We start from the raw sequence: 17,251 nt of genomic DNA on the forward strand, positions 1-17,251 counted from the left end.
CCTCACGACAGACGTGAGCCTCTGCGGCTGGGGAGCTCACTGTCAGGAACTGTTGGCCGAGGGGTGGACCAAGGAAGAGGGCCCTCTGGAACATAAACCGCCTGGAAGCCCGGGCAGTAAGATTGGTGTGTCTACAATTCAGCCACATACTCCAGGGTCAAGTGATCCGCGTAATGTCGGACAACACAACAACGGTAGCCTACATCAACCACCAGCATGGAACCAAAAGCCAGCAAGTGTCACGAGATAGAACTCCTTATAGAATGGGCAGAAATACATCTACAAATGATAGCCTCCCACATTGCAAGAAAAGACAATGTTAGAGCAGACTTTCTAAGCAGGGAGAGTCTGGATCTGGGAGTAGGCATTATCGGCCAAAGCCTTTCAGCTGGGGTCTCCTGTCCATCGACCTGCTGTTTGCATCCCAAAATGCAAAGGTTCCCCGATTCTTCAGTCACAGAACAGATCAGTTGACTCTGGGGATCGATGCTCTCATTCAGACCTGGCTAGAGGAGGAGCTGCTCTATGCCTTCCCTCTGTGGCCCCTCCAAGGCAGCATCATTCACAGAATTGAGCAACTCGGGGGATTAGTCCTACTAATAGCTCCAGATTGGCCCAGGTGTCTGTGGTATGTTGATATGCAGAGACTCCTGGTGGAGACCCCCTGTGCCTCCCACCGCACAGGGATCTGCTACAGCAGCAACTGGTCCTTCATGAGGATCCAACTCTATTCTGTCTTATGGTCTGGCCCTTGAGAGGGCTCGCTCGGAGGTAGTAACTGCCACATTACTCCGCCTTATCTGGACATGGCCTGTTTTCTGAAAGGGGTGAAGCACCTCCGGCTACTGCTACAGTGGCCAGTTCCCTTGTGGGAATCTTAATCTAGTATGTTTTTGGCAGGGCCTTCCTTTTGGCCACTGCCCAGTCTTTCCTTGCGTTTATTAACCCTGAAAACGGTGTTCCTGGTGGCTATATGCTCAGCACGTCTCATCTCTGAACTACTGGTATTGTCGTGTTGGGAACTGTTCCTCCGGATGACTCCAGGAGCATTACAGCTTCATAATGTTCCATTCTTCTTGCCCAAGGTAGTTTCGGAGTTTCATTTGAATCAGTCCATTTTGTTGCCATCCCTAGATAAGCACAAGGATGTGGAAGAATACTGCCGCCTCCGTCTTTTGAATGGCAGTAGACATTTGGTGTGGTATCTGGAAGTTTCAGAACAGATCTGAAAGACTGACTACCTGTTTGTCCTTCACGGTGGAAGGAAACAGGGTGAACCAGCTTGGTGGGCTACCATAGCTCGCTGGATTAAGGTGGTCACATTAGCTCATGTGGAGGCAGGAAAGCCATTACCCCTTCAGGTTAAAGCTCATTCCACTCAGGCTCAGGCAGTCTTATGGGCAGAAGCTAGACTGCTGTCTTCTGTCGATATCTGCTGAGCAGTGATGTCCTCCTTGCACACCTTCTCCAGGTTCTATCACCTTTGCGATTGGGAGTAGCTTTTGTACATCCCCTTGGTCCTGAATCCATCTGGCTACACGCTAGGAAATGGAGAAATTACTTACCTGATAATTTCATTTTCTAGTGTAGACAGATGGACTCTGCATCCCATCCACGGCTGCATGCTGTCATTCAGTCCCTATCTCAGAGCATCTATAATCTTACTGGGGTTCAGTGTTTGAGTAGTTAGTTATCTATTTTTAATCAAGTTTTTTTGATAGTTATGTCGACAGTGGCTTTTGAAGAGAATACTGAGGGGTTGAGGGTACTACAGGGGTGACATCAGCTTTGCAACCTGACTCCATCTCCATCTGTTGGCAGGGGAGCATAAACCCATTGGTCCAGCGTCTTATCTGTCTATATTAAGGAAAATGAAATTAGCAGGTAAGTAATTTCTCCAATCTGCTGGACTGTTCCATGTGGGAGTAGGGCTTAAAGCCTGAGCAATTACAGCCTTCAACCAAAGAAATGATGCTACTACCACTGCCCTGCACTAAAGTTCATTTTCTTGGTAGGCCCCTACGTCTTACAAAAAATCTATGTACCAGATGTGTTCTGATGAACTACTAGCCAAGTGCCTGCCTCATATCAGTGGGTCAGCAGGAACCTGTACACGGAGAGGGCAATTCTCAAGCAGGGCTTGTATTGCTTGGCCAATTTTATGTATGCTGCTTTGACGTGCATGAAAGACAGAATATAAATCAAATAAAGTGCATACTTTTCCTGAATTTTCAAAGGGGCGGGGGGGGGGGGTAGTGTGAAAATGGATGCACAGTAGGCATTTTAAAACTACCCATATCGTTTACACCATCTTTTATGCAGGTGGCCTAGAGGGGAAAAACCTTACCTGTATTTTTGAAAATATCATTACTTGTGCTATCTTCTCCTCTGACTAAATAAGGTGGTGGTAAAAGTCTACATATTGTAAACTTCATGTGTATCATTAGCTGCATTTGAGGAGAGCACTTTAAACTCATGCCTACTTCTCTGGATAAATTACTTTGAAACTTGCCCTCTTAAGGTCTAAGGTTCAACCGGTGCAGTGGCTGGAAACTGATACCTTGGTTTTGGTATCTGACAGGTATAGGCAGTAGAGAGCTGTGATACCTGGCCCACAAAGGACCACTGGCTGCTGTCAGTGGGCCAAGGGGAAGAAGCTAGCGGTGATGAACAGTAGCTGGACACAGAAGGGGTAAGGAAAAGAAAAAAAAAAAGTAAAATAACCAACTCCTAAATGAGTGTGGTTGGCAGCACATGGCTAAATATATTTCCCCACCTGACCCTCTATAAAGGAAAATTAGTTTCTTACCTGATAATTTTCGTTCCTGTAGTACCAAGGATCAGTCCAGGACACCTGGGTTGTGATTCCGCACCAGTAGATGGAGACAGAGCAAGATCTGTCGGGCTCAGCCATATATGGTCACTTGCCTGTCACAGCCCCTCAGTCTTACGTTATGTCAAAGTAGCAAAGGACAGGAAAACTAACTAGGTAACCCATCCCCAACGGGAGCAACTTCAAAAACCCCCAACTGGAACAAAACTCTCAACCGAGAAAATTCGAACAGCAACCGAAATCCAAAACAACGAGCGGACTCTCCGTTTCTTCAGAACAGTACGGGCGGGATCCTGGACTGATCCTTGGTACTACAGGAACGAAAATTATCAGGTAAGAAACTAATTTTCCTTTCCCTGTACGTACCAGGATCAGTCCAGGACACCTGGGATGTACCAGAGCTAACTTACCGAGGGTGGGAAGCAGAGAGTCCCGCTCGGAGTACCCTCTCTCCAAAACCCCTGGCTTCAGTAGCCTGAACATCCAGCCGGTAATGCCGTGTAAAAGTATGCAAAGACTTCCAGGTAGCCGCCCTGCAACTCTCTTGGGGCGATACCTGAGAAGATTCCGTCCAAGAGGTAGCATGCGAACGGGTCGAATGAGCCCTGAGACCTTCTGGCACCGGCTTCCCCCGTACTATGTACGCTGAACCAATGGCCTCTTTGAGCCATCGTGCAATCGTAGTCCGGGAAGCCGCACCCCCACGCTTAGGTCCTGAAAACAGGACAAAAAGATGATCTGTCACCCGGAACGGATTGGTGACTTCCAGATAGCGAAGGAGTGCCCTCCGGACATCCAACCTCCGCAAATCCTGCATCTTTGGCTGCGACGTATCCTTGACGTCAAAAGCGGGAAGCTCAATGGACTGATTGAAGTGGAACGCCAAGACCACTTTGGGCAAGAAAGAAGGGACCGTTCGTAAGGAGACCCCGGAATCCGAGATCCTTAAAAACGGTTCCCTACAAGACAGCGCCTGCAACTCCGAGACATGCTGCGCCGACGCAATCGCGATAAGGAAAACTGTCTTTAACGTGAGATCCTTGAGGGTAGCCCATTTTATGGGCTCAAAAGGAGACGAGCACAACGTGGAAAGTACCCAATTGAGGTTCCAGGACGGACAGGGATGGCGCAATGGAGGGCGGAGATGCTTAGCCCCCCTAAGAAAACACGCAACGTCCGGGTGCAGAGCCAAGGAGCCTCTATGCCCTTTGCCCCGCAGACAACCAAGAGCCGCCACCTGGACCCTAAGGGTATTATACGATAGGCCTTTAGCCAGACCGGCCTGAAGAAAAGATAGAATATCGGATACGGGAGCCGTGGTAGGATCCACATTGCGTTCCGCACACCAGTCATCGAAGACTACCCATACGCGAACATAAGCCATAGAAGTAGACTGCTTCCTGGCCCGCAATAACGTGGCGACCACCGCATCCGAATAACCTTTCTTTTTCAAGTGCTGCCTCTCAAAAGCCATGCCACGAGACAAAAGTGATCCGTATCCTCCAAACAAACGGGGCCTTGAAGAAGAAGACCCGCCAACCCCTGAAGACGAAGGGGAGATGCTACCGACAACTAAATGAGATCTGCGAACCACGGTCGCCGCGGCCACTCCGGCGCCACCATGATCACGTTGGCTGGATGTAGCTCTATGTGTCGAAGAATCTTGCCGATCATCGGCCACAGAGGGAACACATACAACAACACGTCCGTCGGCCAAGGAAGAACCAACATGTCGACGCCTTCGGCCCCTCTCTCTCTGACGGCTGTAAAATCTGGGCGCCTTGGTATTCTGCCATGTGGCCATGAGGTCCATATGAGGCGTCCCCCACTTTTCGCAAATGAGGTGAAAGGCCTCCGGTGCCAATTCCCACTCTCCGGGATCCAGATGACGGCTGAGGAAGTCCGCCTGAACGTTGTCGACTCCGGCAATGTGAGACGCTGCTAGATTGCTGAGGTTGCGCTCTGCCCAGGCTAGCAAGAGCTGCGCCTCCTCGGCCACTAGTGGACTTCTCGTTCCCCCCTGACGGTTGATGTAGGACACGGTGGTGGCATTGTCTGACAACACTCGGACCGCCTTTCCCCACACCAGCGGTAGAAAGGATTGCAGCGCCAGGCGTACTGCCCTGGTCTCTAGACGATTGATAGACCACTGAGCCAAGGGCCACCTGCCCTGCACCGACTTGCCCAGGCAAACCGCTCCCCAGCCGGAAAGACTGGCGTCTGTGGTCACCACCGTCCAGTCGGGCACTAGAAGAGACACTCCACAAGTCAAGTGGTCTGCTTCCAGCCACCAGTGAAGGCTGGCCCGCGCCTGAGCCGTGAGTGGAAGTGGAAGATGAAACTCCTCCGACACAGGTTTCCAGCGGGAAAGTAACGCTGATTGCAAAGGACGCAGATGAGCAAAGGCCCAGGGGACCAATGCTAGCGTTGAAGCCATAGAACCCAAAACCGTCAGGTAATCGGAGACCAGTGGAAGCTGGAGAGACAACAATCAGCGCACCTGACTCTGAAGCTTGCGGACCCTCTCCATAGACAGGAAAACCTTGCCCCTCTTCGTGTCGAACAGGGCCCCCAGATACTCCAGGGACTGAGTGGGAACCAGATGACTCTTGTTGAGGCTGACCACCCATCCCAGGGATTGCAAGAGAGCGAGGACTCTGACAGCCTGACGACACTGAGACTCGGACTTGGCTCGAATCAACCAATCGTCCAAGTAGGGGTGCACCAGGAGCCCCTCTCTCCGAAGCTGAGCTGCAACCACCACCATCACCTTTGTGAATGTCCGGGGAGCCGTGGCCAGCCCGAAGGGAAGAGCCCGGAACTGATAATGCCTGCCCAGAATACAGAACCTGAGGAACCGATGGTAAGACGGCTGAATGCCGATATGAAGGTACGCCTCTGTGAGGTCTAAGGAGGCCAGGAATTCGCTGGGACGGACCGAGGCAATCACTGACCGAATCGTCTCCATTTTGAAACGTGGAATACGAAGGCATCTGTTTACCCCCTTCAGATCTAGAATTGGCCTTGCGGTGCCGTCCTTCTTTGGCACGATGAAGTAAATGGAGTAACGGCTGTGGCCTCGCTGCCCGAGAGGTACGGGGGAGATCGCCCCCAAGGCTTGCAGGTGTTGAAGGGTTTCCCTTACTGCTGCACACTTTATGGGGCACTTGCATGGCGACACCAGGAACTTGTCGGTCGGAGTCCGTGCAAAATCTAACGCGTAACCATGATTTATCACGCTGAGGACCCACTGGTCCGACATTATCTTGGCCCATTCCTCGGCAAACAACTGCAGTCGAGCTCCCACGTTTGGGACGGACGACTGGAGCTGCAGCGAGGGATGGACCGACCGCATCTCATTGGGAGGCCTTGGACCCCGTGCCCCCCCCGGACGGCCGAACCGTTTCCCTCGAAAGGACTGAGGCCAAGAAGATGGACGTGAGGACCCCGAACGATAGGAAGGACCGGCTGCCCTCTGCGGACGTGATTTCCTGCTGCCGCGGAAGCGGGAACGCCGGCGAAGGAGGATCGGGCCCTAGACCTATCCTCAGGCAGCCTGAACGCCCTATTCTCACCAAGGGACAACATTAACTCATCCAACTCCTTGCCAAACAATAACTTCCCCTTAAACGGCAGCGCCCCGAGGTGAGCCTTGGATGACCCATCCGCCGCCCAATAACGGAGCCGACACTGCCGAGACCATGGATCTGGCCGAGGTACGAAGATGATCGTGGAGAGCATCAGTGCTATAAGCTATCGCCGCCTCCAGCTGATCTGCTTGCTTGGCCTCTCCTTCCGAGAGGCCTGCATTAGCCTGAAGGCCCTGAGCCCAGCACAGGCTGGCCCGCATGGCAAAGTTACTACAGATGGCTGCCCGGACTCCCAATGCTGAAACTTCGAAAATCTTCTTCAGCTGTACCTCCAGCTTTCTGTCCTGTATGTCTTTGAGAGCCATGGCGCCCGTAACAGGAATCGTCGACCTCTTCGTCACGGCGGACACCGCCGCATCCACCTTTGGTAGACGGAGAAGTTCCAGCGCCTCTTCAGGTAACGGGTAGAGCCTATCCATAGCCTTGCTCACCTTTAGGCCCAGCTCCGGAGTGTCCCACTCACGGAACAGGATGTCCGATGCCGTAAAGATGAACGGGAAAGCTACCACTGGTCCCGTGAGGCCCAGCAGGACCGGATCCATGTTGGCTCCCTGCCTGGGAACCACCGCAGGGGCCTCCACCCCCAGCTCCTGGAGGATAGCCGGGATAAGCGGGGACAGTTCCTCCCTACGGAACAAACAGACCACCTTAGGGTCATCTCCTTCGGCCGGCGTTCCTTTCCCCGCCCCCGGCTGAGAGGGACCTTCATCCACTGCTCCATCGGCCCCCCCCCCCCCAGGGGCTCCTCAGCCGGGTCATCCTCTTCCTGGGAAGTGGAGCTGGAGTCCGTGTCCTGCGGGATACTCCGCAAGGGGCGCCTCCGCCGAGCGGCCCCATCATCAGGGCCCGCCGTGGATTTCCTCTTCCGGGATCCGGCTGACCTGCCAGATCCCTTCGCTGCACCTGCCTTCCCTGACTTTCTCCTCCGTTTTGCATTTTAAAATTTTGCGCAATAAAAGTGCGAAATCGGAGGAATAGGAAGACCCGGAGCTGGATTCCTCGGATCCGGACCGCGCTGGGGACCCGGCTCCCCCGGGGAAAGCACGGGAGGCAAGCCGCCATCTCCGGCTGCCTCCCTCGTGGCTTCCCTGCCTGTAGCCAAAATGGCCGCCACTCCCGCGCTAATCGGGAACGGGTCCCCCGGGCCTTCAGCAACAGAAGACTCGCGCGGCGGCGATCGCAGCGCTCGGGACCGGCCCCTAACAGCGACCCCAGACGAACCCTCGCCTCCAGACACGCAGATGGAGCAATCTCCGTCATGAGAAAGCCGCGCGCGTGCCGAGCCACACGCGCGGCAGACGGAGCAAAATTCAATTAAATTAAAACAAATTAAATTTAATTCGAGCGCGCGAAAACAGCCCCCCCTCCCCCCCGAAGGAACGGAGCGCCGGCACGGAACAAAAAGGCCGCCGCAAAACAAAAACAGTCAATCTGAAACTTTTTTTTTTTTTTCTGCTGCCGCTGTCCCCGGTCCTGAGGCTCCTGTTCCAGCGGGGGTGAGTGAACCTGGTGTCACCCCCGACGCTGCTACTACTCCAGGCGGGTCCTCGACCCTAGCAGCGGCCTCAACCAGGGGGGGATGGTCCCCTCAGAACCTTCCAAACCCCCCTGGGAGGCAGGACCAGCGGGGAATCACCTACTAACTAAAAATAAATAAATCTCTCTAAACTTTAATATTTTTTCTCTTTTTAAACTAACCAAATAGAACCCTGACCAAGAACCCAGGGAACCAGGGCTGTGACCAAACCTGTACCATCTATTGGAGACAGAGTAAGACTGAGGGGCTGTGACAGACAAGTGACCATATATGGCTGAGCCCGACAGATCTTGCTCTGTCTCCATCTACTGGTATGGAGTCACAAACCAGGTGTTCTGGACTGAACCTGGTACGTACAGGGAACTAATTATAAATGTTAAATATGGCCCAACTGAACTGGGAAACTCAAGGAGAAGCAAGGAGCAACCTGCCTAAAGAAAACTTTATTTACAATTACAATCCAGGGGATAAAAAGGGCAGTGTTTGGAGGGTTACCCATTCCTTTCATACAAATGCATTCATTTGCAGATTCTCCACCTGGATGCTCCCGTCCAGTGTGGCCTGGTAGATCTCAATAGTCTCCATTAACGGGAGGGGCTCACTGCTCTCAATGATAGCAATTGTTTCTCCAAACTCTGTGCACATGATAGTCTGCTGGGGTGGAGGCTCAGCCTCCCCATGTGTCCTGCGGTGGCTCTGTAAGTTGGATAGTGTCTTGAAAGCCTTGCCACACTCCTGGCAGCTGTGAGGCCGTTCCCCAGTGTGGATCCGCTGGTGCTCAGCTAGGTGCATGGACTGGATGAAGCTCTTGCCACATTCCTGGCACCGGTAAGGCCTCTCGCCTGTGTGCAGTCGACGGTGCTCCCGTAGATGGGTGGCCTGGCGAAAAGCCTTGCCACAGTCTGTACAAGGAAATGGCCTCTCCCCGGTGTGGATACGCTGGTGCAAATGGAGGCTGGAGGCAGCCACAAAAGTCTTGCCGCAGAGACTACACTGGTGTGGGCGTATTCCAGAATGCCGTTGCCAGTGGCGGGTCAGGCCACTCTGGCTGGTGAAGGTCTTGGTACACAGTGAGCACTTGTAGGGCCGCTGTCCTGCATGCACCAATTCATGCAGGCTCAGAGCACTCAGTGAACCCAGGCGCTTGCCACATACAGGACATTCATATGGCTGCTTCTTAAGGCCACACTGGTGCTCATTCAGCTCAGCCACATGGAGGAAAGTGGCCCCACACTGCCGGCAGTGTGGTGCTTCCCTGCCCTGGTGGTTGTAACGGTGCAACTCCAGCAATCGTTTGCGCAGGAAGGTCTTGCCACAGTCCATACACTTGAAGGGAAACTCCCCTGTGTGGACATACCGATGGGCTGCCAGTTTGGCAGCACGACTGAAACTCAAGCCACAGTCCTGACAGCAAAAGGGGCTGCTGCTGGTATGCAGCAGGCGATGCTGCTGTAAGTTGGAGGATTGGGTGAAGGCCTTTCCACATACCTCACATTTGTAGGGCCGTTCCCCAGTGTGGGTTAGGTGGTGGCGCATGAGGTTGGCCAGGGATGCAAAAGTCTTGCCACACTCTGTGCATTGGAAGGGCCGCTCCCCAGTGTGTGTCCGCATGTGGTTCTTCACATGCACCAGCTTCTTAAACTTCTGCCCACAGATCTGACATTTGTGTTTCCGCTCAAGAATGTGTACCACCCGCTTGTGGCGTACCAGGCGAATGTGGGTGGAGAAGGTCTTGCCACATTGTGGGCATCGGTAGGCCAGAGCCACTTTTGCTGTCTCCTCAGTTGGAGTAACACTGGCCAAAGGCTTTGGAGGCAGTGCTGGGGCCACCTGTCCTTCAGAAGCTTCTCTGTCCATGTCATGCTTTGACTCTGTGAATTGATCTGGTTGAGGTATGGCTGCCTCCCCTATCAATCTTTGTTTTCCCTGTGGTATGCCACTCTTGCCTGTGTGTGTGCGCCGGTGATATAGGAACTTGGTCATGTTGCTGAAGGCTTTGCCACACTGGCAGCGGTGCAATGGGTTGGCAGTGTGTGTCTTGCGATGCACCAACAGAGTCATCTCAGTACTGAAGCCCAGACCGCAGTCCACACAAAGGTATAGTGCCTCTCCGCTGTGGCTGCGCAGGTGCTGCTCCAGTGATGCTGCCTTCTTAAAGACTTTGCTGCACTCTGGGCACTCATGAGTTCCATCCTCATGCACCTTCTGGTGAGCCTGCAGCCGGTTAGCTGATGTAAAGCTGCGGTTGCACTCATTGCAGAGATACTCTTCCTTCACATGTGCCTTCCGGTGTCTTCTCAGCTGTTCTGCTGACCCCAGCTCCTTCTTACACTCTAAGCAATGGAAGACCCTCTGAAACATAGTGGGTTCCTCCTGGTTATTCTGCTCCTGCAGTTGCCTCTCCTTGTCTAAGATGATGCCATTGGTCACTTCCTTGGTAGAGGCATTTGTCTTTTTTTTATCCGTTTCGTCTTGTTGGCCTGCAGAAGTGGATGGCCGGAAGGTACCTAGGCACCGGGTTTCCCTCTCTGTGTCCATTTCTGCCAGGCCGTTGATTTCAATCTCTACTGAGTCTCCGCTTTCCTTTTCAGTCTCTGTAAAGTGCATTCCCTGGTGTGCCAGGAACTCCTCTGGCGTCTGAAACACCTGTGTACATTCAGAGCACTCATATGGGTGCATTTCCAGGGGCTGTGCAACTGTTTCCCCCAATGTCTGCTGTTGCTGAGGTGCAAGCTGCATTACTGATGCTGCAGTAGGGTCTTGATGTGGACTGGTGCTGTGGACTACCCACTTCTTCTTACTTCCTGGACTCTGTAAGTAAACCTGTGTGGGTAAGGCCACTGCTGCTCGCTGGCCCTGAACCACACTATAGATCTCTTGTCCTTCATACAGGTGTTCATCTAGTACCATGTTTTCCAGATTTACCAGGGTCTGGATGCATGGTTCTGCCTGCAGAACAATGTTTGGTGGTGGCGGCTCCTCTTTGCTATGAGTCTGCCGATGAGCAAGCCACAGCTCTGGTGATGTGAAGAGTTCTTTGCAATCACAGCACTGGTAATGGATCTGGCTGCTGACAGACTCCTGGGCATCCACTAACTGCAGTGCAGGACTTTGAGAGAGCTGCTGCAAATGCACCTCCTGGTGTTGCAGTAGCTCTTCGGGTGACACCAGAAGCTGTTCACATTCCAAGCATTGGTACTGGCTGTTGTGGAGAGCCAGGCCCTGCAACTGGTCAATAGCTAGAGCAGAGCCTTCCTCTGATTCCTGACAGATGTCACCTCCATGGTTCTGCTGGTGAACTAGCACTTCTTCCAGAGTGTTGTACAACAGGCCACATTCGAAGCACATATACTGGTGCTGGAAGAAAAGAGAAGGCTGTATGTCCTCTGCCATCTCTCATTCCTTTCTTTTGTTTCTCTCCCACTGCATACTCTGGCAGGGAAACAGACTGATGAACACAATTTCTGTAGGGAAAAAAAGAACATCTGGGTAAATCAAAGCAAATGGGGCCTGTGCTTTTTCCATCAGGTCAGGAAAAAAAGTGTACATGGGCTAGCTGAGTCAATCCTAGTTTTTGCTCTAGTTATGCCTGGACTGCTTTTCTTAGAAAAATCAAACTACAAGTCCACATATGGAAGGCAGACAAACCAAGATTGGAGCAGCGTGGCTCTAGGATGCTGTATCGACTGTCATATTGTTTCTACCAAGTGATGACATGTACCTTGTACAGTAGGGTGACAGCAAACTTAAAACTTATTTTTTGATCGGCACTCTTTCCTAGATGTTAAGGATACAGCTCCAGGTCAGCAGGGACAAACAGCTGAGCCCAACCTAGTTTAACCTCCCCCAGCATTCTGGGACCTGCAGCGCAGGTTTAATAGAAAAATCATAACTATATGTCCTATACATGAAACGGGAATGGCTCAAGTAGTGCCTTATGGCATGACGCTCACAAGCAACACGCGAGATAGGTAGTCTGTACTTTTAATAGCGATGACTGAGAGATCTCTGCACATCCAGCTCACAAGGGTCTCCCTCTTATCCCTGCTCCCTCTCTCTCGTGGTCGGGGCCAGAGGCCTTGGCTACAGCACATATTCCCAGAGCACCCATTCACACTCACCCTCTCTCTTTTCCGCAGCCGCCTCTAGGCCCGCACCTCAACATGTGCAACGCTCATTGGCTCATGGTGGCCCCCGGGCGACAGCCAATCCCGGTGCCGGCTGACAGACCGGCTAGGAGACTTGCAGATGACGTTAGCGTGAAAGCGAGGCCCGGGCACAGCGCGCTCGCAATCACGGACTTGCGTGTAACGTCACAAATAGTGAAAGCGAGGCCGCAGGAAGTGGCGCTCGGCGACGGGGCTTGAGGTGACGGCACTTAGAGTGAAGGCTGGATCCTGACTATAGCGGCTGAACGGGCTCATTTCCCAGTCCTAGGGAACGTGAAGTAGGTATTTGTATGAAGTTCGACGTCATCTTCGGATGATTCTCATATCTGGTCAGCAAAGGAGTCACGGTTTACAAGGAATCCTAAGCCCTTTATTTTTAACTTTGTAATCATTTGTCTTGTACGGATAGAAGTAAAATCGATTAGCTTGGCATGTGACAAAATCCAGGATAGTAGGTAAGTGTTGCTGGTGCATTGTCTTTTATGGCAGTGATTCTCAACCTTTTTTTCTATTGGGACGCGCATGACACACTGACCACTTGACTATCATGGGGCTAAATGTAAACATACACTCTGCATCCATAGGAATCCCCCGCCCATGTCCCCAAACAATGGATGCAGAGATTTCACCATACAGTTCACCATATAAAAAATATATTCTGATTCTGGTACTGTCTGAGTAACAGAAACACAAACTCCCTTACTACCAGGCGCACTGTAAAATACAAAACCTGAAAAAAAAAGGCACATGTGTAGCATACCAGTCATACCATAGCAATACTAACTCCAAGAATTCAGCAATAACCCTACCTATGAAAAGCCAGCAGTGCACCACCAGAGCATGTCCTGTTGAGAATGAGAAAACAACAAATAAGACTGATACAAACCCTAACTACTTGTAAAATACCTCACCCCACTTACACATACATTTCCTACCGTCATCAAATACAGAATAAAAGACCACAAATTACAAATGTGGAGATAAAAACTGGAATGGCAATCTCTAAAAGCCTTTCTGCATGCAGTGCAAAACTGGAGAAGTAGGAACAAATGCATTTCTTCCTACACTAAACAATGTACAAAGATAGAAGAAATGCACATTCCCCAAACTGACTTATTATGGCTCTTGCACCCTTGGTCACTCTCCTTCCATGTCTCCATCATCTTCCACTTCTCCCAATTACTCCCTGTCCATCATCTGCTCACACTCACATCCCTGCCTAGCATTCCCGACCCCCCCCCCCCCCCCCCGTGCTCCCTCTCTCCCCTGCTTGACTCTCCCTACCTACTCCCTGCCCAGCTACCCCGACCCCCTGTTTCTCATCCCTTCCTGCTCAGAAGCCCCCATGCTCTCTCTCCCTTCCACTTCTGACTGCCCAGATCTTCAAGCCTCCTTTTCCCCACCCTCCACAGGGTGAAGAGATCATCATTAGTATCTCTCCCAGACTCAGCAGTGGAAGATAACGTTTATGTCCCATTGGGGCCCAGAAAAACAGGAGATGGCAATGTCTTGCTCTGATCTGGGTGAAAGAGGAAATGTCCTACCTCTAGGCCAGAAAGAAGAGACTGAAGTGAGAGTAGACTCCCTTAAGGCCCAATATAAGAGAAGTCATTCTACTCCCACCCAGGCTGATAAGGCGACAGATGGCCCTACAACACACCTCTCAGGGCCTCGCGACACACCAGTGTGTCCCGACATACCTGTTGAGAACCACTGTTTTATAGTGTAGGATACTGGCTCCCACGCAGTGAGGCAGGGGTCTTATTAGTGCTGGGGCAATCAGTCTGAAACAATTTTTCACAAAAAAGATCTAGTGGAAATAGAAAAGATATAGAGAAGGGTAAAGGGGATAGAACCGCCTCCTTATGAAAAAAAGATATAGAGAAGGGTAAAGGGGATAGAACCGCCTCCTTATGAAAAAAAGATATAGAGAAGGGTAAAGGGGATAGAACCGCCTCCTTATGAAAAAAAGATATAGAGAAGGGTAAAGGGGATAGAACCGCCTCCGTATGAAAAAAAGGTATAGAGAAGGGTAAAGGGGATAGAACCGCTTCCTTATGAAAAAAGGTTATAGGAGTTATGGTTCTTCAACTTGGAGAAGAAGGGATGTGATAAAGTTTTATAAAATCATGAGTAGGGTTGGACGGGTAAATAGATAGTGGTTATTTACCCTTTCAAATAATACTAATACTAGAGGACATGCCATGAAATTAAGAAGTAACAAATCTTACTAGAGAAAGTATGTACATTGACTGAAAAACAATTAAGCTGTTGAATTTGGTACCCAAAGATGTCAAGGCATCTAGCATAGCTGAGTTTAACCTTACACCATTGTTGTGACTTTACAGCACTTAATATTGTTAAGGGTTGCATTTGAAACCCCCAAGAATGGCAATTTTGCAATGAAAGAAACAGGAGTAGTAATCCAATCAGAAGTACTTACTGTTAAAGCACCATCTAAATGTGTGCTGGTAGCATATCACTCTGGAGAAAATATTGCTTTGGTAGTATATCAATATAGCAATTGCTATGTTGACAGCTAGTGAAATCATTTTTCAAGATGTGCTGGTGAACTTTATGCACCCCGGGACACATGCCTCACAAATAAGATCTAAACCAAGTTCTGGAGAATCAAGTCATTAGATCTTGAAATGACTAGGAATGCAAATACACCCACTATAAAAAGTAAGGAGACCAAATTGCCTGGGGCAAATTTGAACCCTCATAGTATTTCAAAACCGTGTATTGCAGGTGTCCTCACACTTTTCAAAGGAAGGGCCATATAGGATATTTCAAATCATTGCAAGGGCTAGGGGTGGAGGTCCTCCTCAGATTTTTATGAGCTGGGTTGGGGAGGGAGCGAGAGAGCCTCTGAGTTGCTTGCTGAGAATGGGTTGATCATCTGGCCCTTTTGGTGATTTGAAATGGGGAAGGCAGGAAACAGGGTTCCAAGGAGTATGGCAGATAAAATACATGTAATATTTCTAGATTTCTCCATAGTTAGCAAACCTGCCACACTCCCAGCAACCTTGCTGCCTGCCTAGGAAAGTATGGGACCAGGAGGGTGGATGGATGTTAGGATGAGGTGTTGGCAGTGCTGGCCTTTGGGTAGGGTGAACTGGGCATTTAGCTGGGGTGCTGTTATATGAGGGCTTCCTCGAGTGCTGCCAGCATCATCCAGCCAGTGATTCAGATAGCATTGGTGATTATAGGTGTCCAGTATAAGATGAAACTTAAGGAGGAAAAGCTTCTTGAAAACCTGGCGAACTGGATCTGCCACAAGCACACGTCTGGCAGGAAGAGTGTAGTGGGTAGGCTGAATGGTGGTTATCATGTCATAGAATACACAACACGCTTATTTACAAGTATAGAAGTTTTACTTATAATTCTGAGAATGAGCAATGAAAGCATACAAGATTAGATTTTGCATTAAGAATATATACAAAGATATTTCCCCTCACAGTTTCCAATGTGAGTCTTATATATCCTGGAAAACTGGAAACAGCGCTGGAGATGAGGAACTTTAATATCCAAAATCTATTCTTCAGAGCTGTCCTTTCTTCTGATCTTATCAGTCTGTCTTGATTTTGGCTTTTATGCTAAATTTTCTTGACCTATGTCCCAGTTTCTTCTCTGGGCTGCTCCCATATGTTTTTGTCATTTGTTGAGGCCTCAACTGTCTGTGGTAATCATATCAGCAACAATTAGGGGTGGCCAGTTCCCTGTACGTACTGGATCACTCCAGATTCCTGGGTTCATACATCCATGCCAGCAGGTGGAGACACAGAAAGTAAAACTGACACTGCTTTATATATCCTGATGCCCCCTGCAGTTCCTCAGTATTTCTCTGTCTCCAGCAGTGAACTGATGTTTGAACCCTGCAGTTGGTCCAGTATATTTTTTTTATTTCTTGATTCTAGGTTGAGCCTGCCTCCCACGGGGTCGGGGTTGCTTGGGAGTAACCCCTACCCGGTTTGGTTGAGGAGGGTGGGCTAGGGGTCGGTGACCCTTTAGTACACCTGTGCCCCAAGAAACCGTGAGGTGCACATCCGGTGGTCCAGATCCCTCCCTGTCACGAGTTTGGCTCCAAAATTGATTTTTTTCCTCACTTTTCCCTCCTTTTTAATTACTTTGCTGAATTGAGCTGGACAGCTCTCTTCAGCGCTAGGAGGGAAACTTGTAGTGAGGCTGCTTTTAGAGCAGTAAAGTTTCTGTTAAAAAAAAAAAAAAGATAAAGCAGGAGCAGGTAGGACAGCTCACGTCGGCGCTCTCTCCTCCCCTCCCCCCCCCCCCCCCCCCCCCCCCCCCCCCGGCCCTCCTCCGGCGCAGTTTAGAAGCTTGTTTCTCGGGGTTTTTTCTTCAGTTTTTTTTTCTTTTTTTGGTTTTCCTGCTCGTTGGACCGCCAGCGGCGCAGGGAGGCGCTGCGCCCACAAGAGGGGTGCGCGTGCCCATAGCGACCCCACAGGGATGCCCAGGGACATCACTGTTCGGGCAGTGGACCCGGCTTCATTAGATGTCAACCAGGATGATGATGTGGATTCGGAGCCAGCGGCAGAGGGGGATGACCCCAAGATTCTCAGATTGTTCCACAGGGACGAGCTTACGCCACTTCTTCCTCAGGTCTTGGAGGAACTGAGGCTCCAGTCTCCGCCTGATGAATCTCGCAAGGACGGTGCAAATCCAGTATTGCGGAGCACAAGGCGTCCTTCCACCGGTTTTCCGTACCATGAGTCCATTCAGATGGTGGTGGAGCAGGATTGGAATACTCCAGACGTGGGTTTGAAAGTCAGTAGGTCTATGGCTAAGCTTTATATTTTGCCGGAACAGATATTGAAGTTGTTTGCCCTGCCCAGGGTGGAAGCCGCGGTCTCTGCCGTCACAAAGAAGACAACTATCCCGGTTGCGGGGGCTACGGCTCTGAAGGACGTTCAGGACCGCAAGCTTGAGATTCAACTCAAAAGGATTTTTGAGGTCTCGGCTCTGAGTCTTCGCACAGCTATTTGTTCCAACCTCATGCAGAGGGCCTGCTTATGCTGGGTGCAGTGTGCCCAGGAGGAGCAGA

At 50.8% G+C, this 17,251-nt stretch overlaps 2 protein-coding genes across 2 annotated transcripts in view; one reads left to right on the forward strand and one right to left on the reverse strand.

The window, feature by feature from the left end:
* Nucleotides 1–8,443: 8,443 nt before the first annotated feature.
* On the reverse strand, nt 8,444–12,339 carry LOC115075762 (zinc finger protein 526-like). Its single transcript, XM_029576495.1, has 2 exons — nt 12,142–12,339; nt 8,444–11,484 (listed from the first exon to the last, which is right to left on the reverse strand). The coding sequence occupies exon 2, from the start codon at nt 11,411–11,413 to the stop codon at nt 8,525–8,527; it is 2,889 nt and encodes a 962-aa protein (XP_029432355.1). The 5' UTR covers nt 11,414–11,484; nt 12,142–12,339; the 3' UTR covers nt 8,444–8,524.
* An 8-nt stretch (nt 12,340–12,347) lies between these two features.
* Nucleotides 12,348–17,251, forward strand: part of DEDD2 (death effector domain containing 2) — a 140,100-nt gene continuing 135,196 nt past the window's right edge. The window contains exon 1 of the mRNA XM_029576499.1: nt 12,348–12,467. The gene's annotated coding sequence lies outside the window, so the exon portion shown is untranslated. The remainder of the gene's footprint in view (nt 12,468–17,251) is intronic.

This window comes from Rhinatrema bivittatum, chromosome 14 (assembly GCF_901001135.1).
Source record: "Rhinatrema bivittatum chromosome 14, aRhiBiv1.1, whole genome shotgun sequence".
NCBI classification, from domain to species: domain Eukaryota; kingdom Metazoa; phylum Chordata; class Amphibia; order Gymnophiona; family Rhinatrematidae; genus Rhinatrema; species Rhinatrema bivittatum.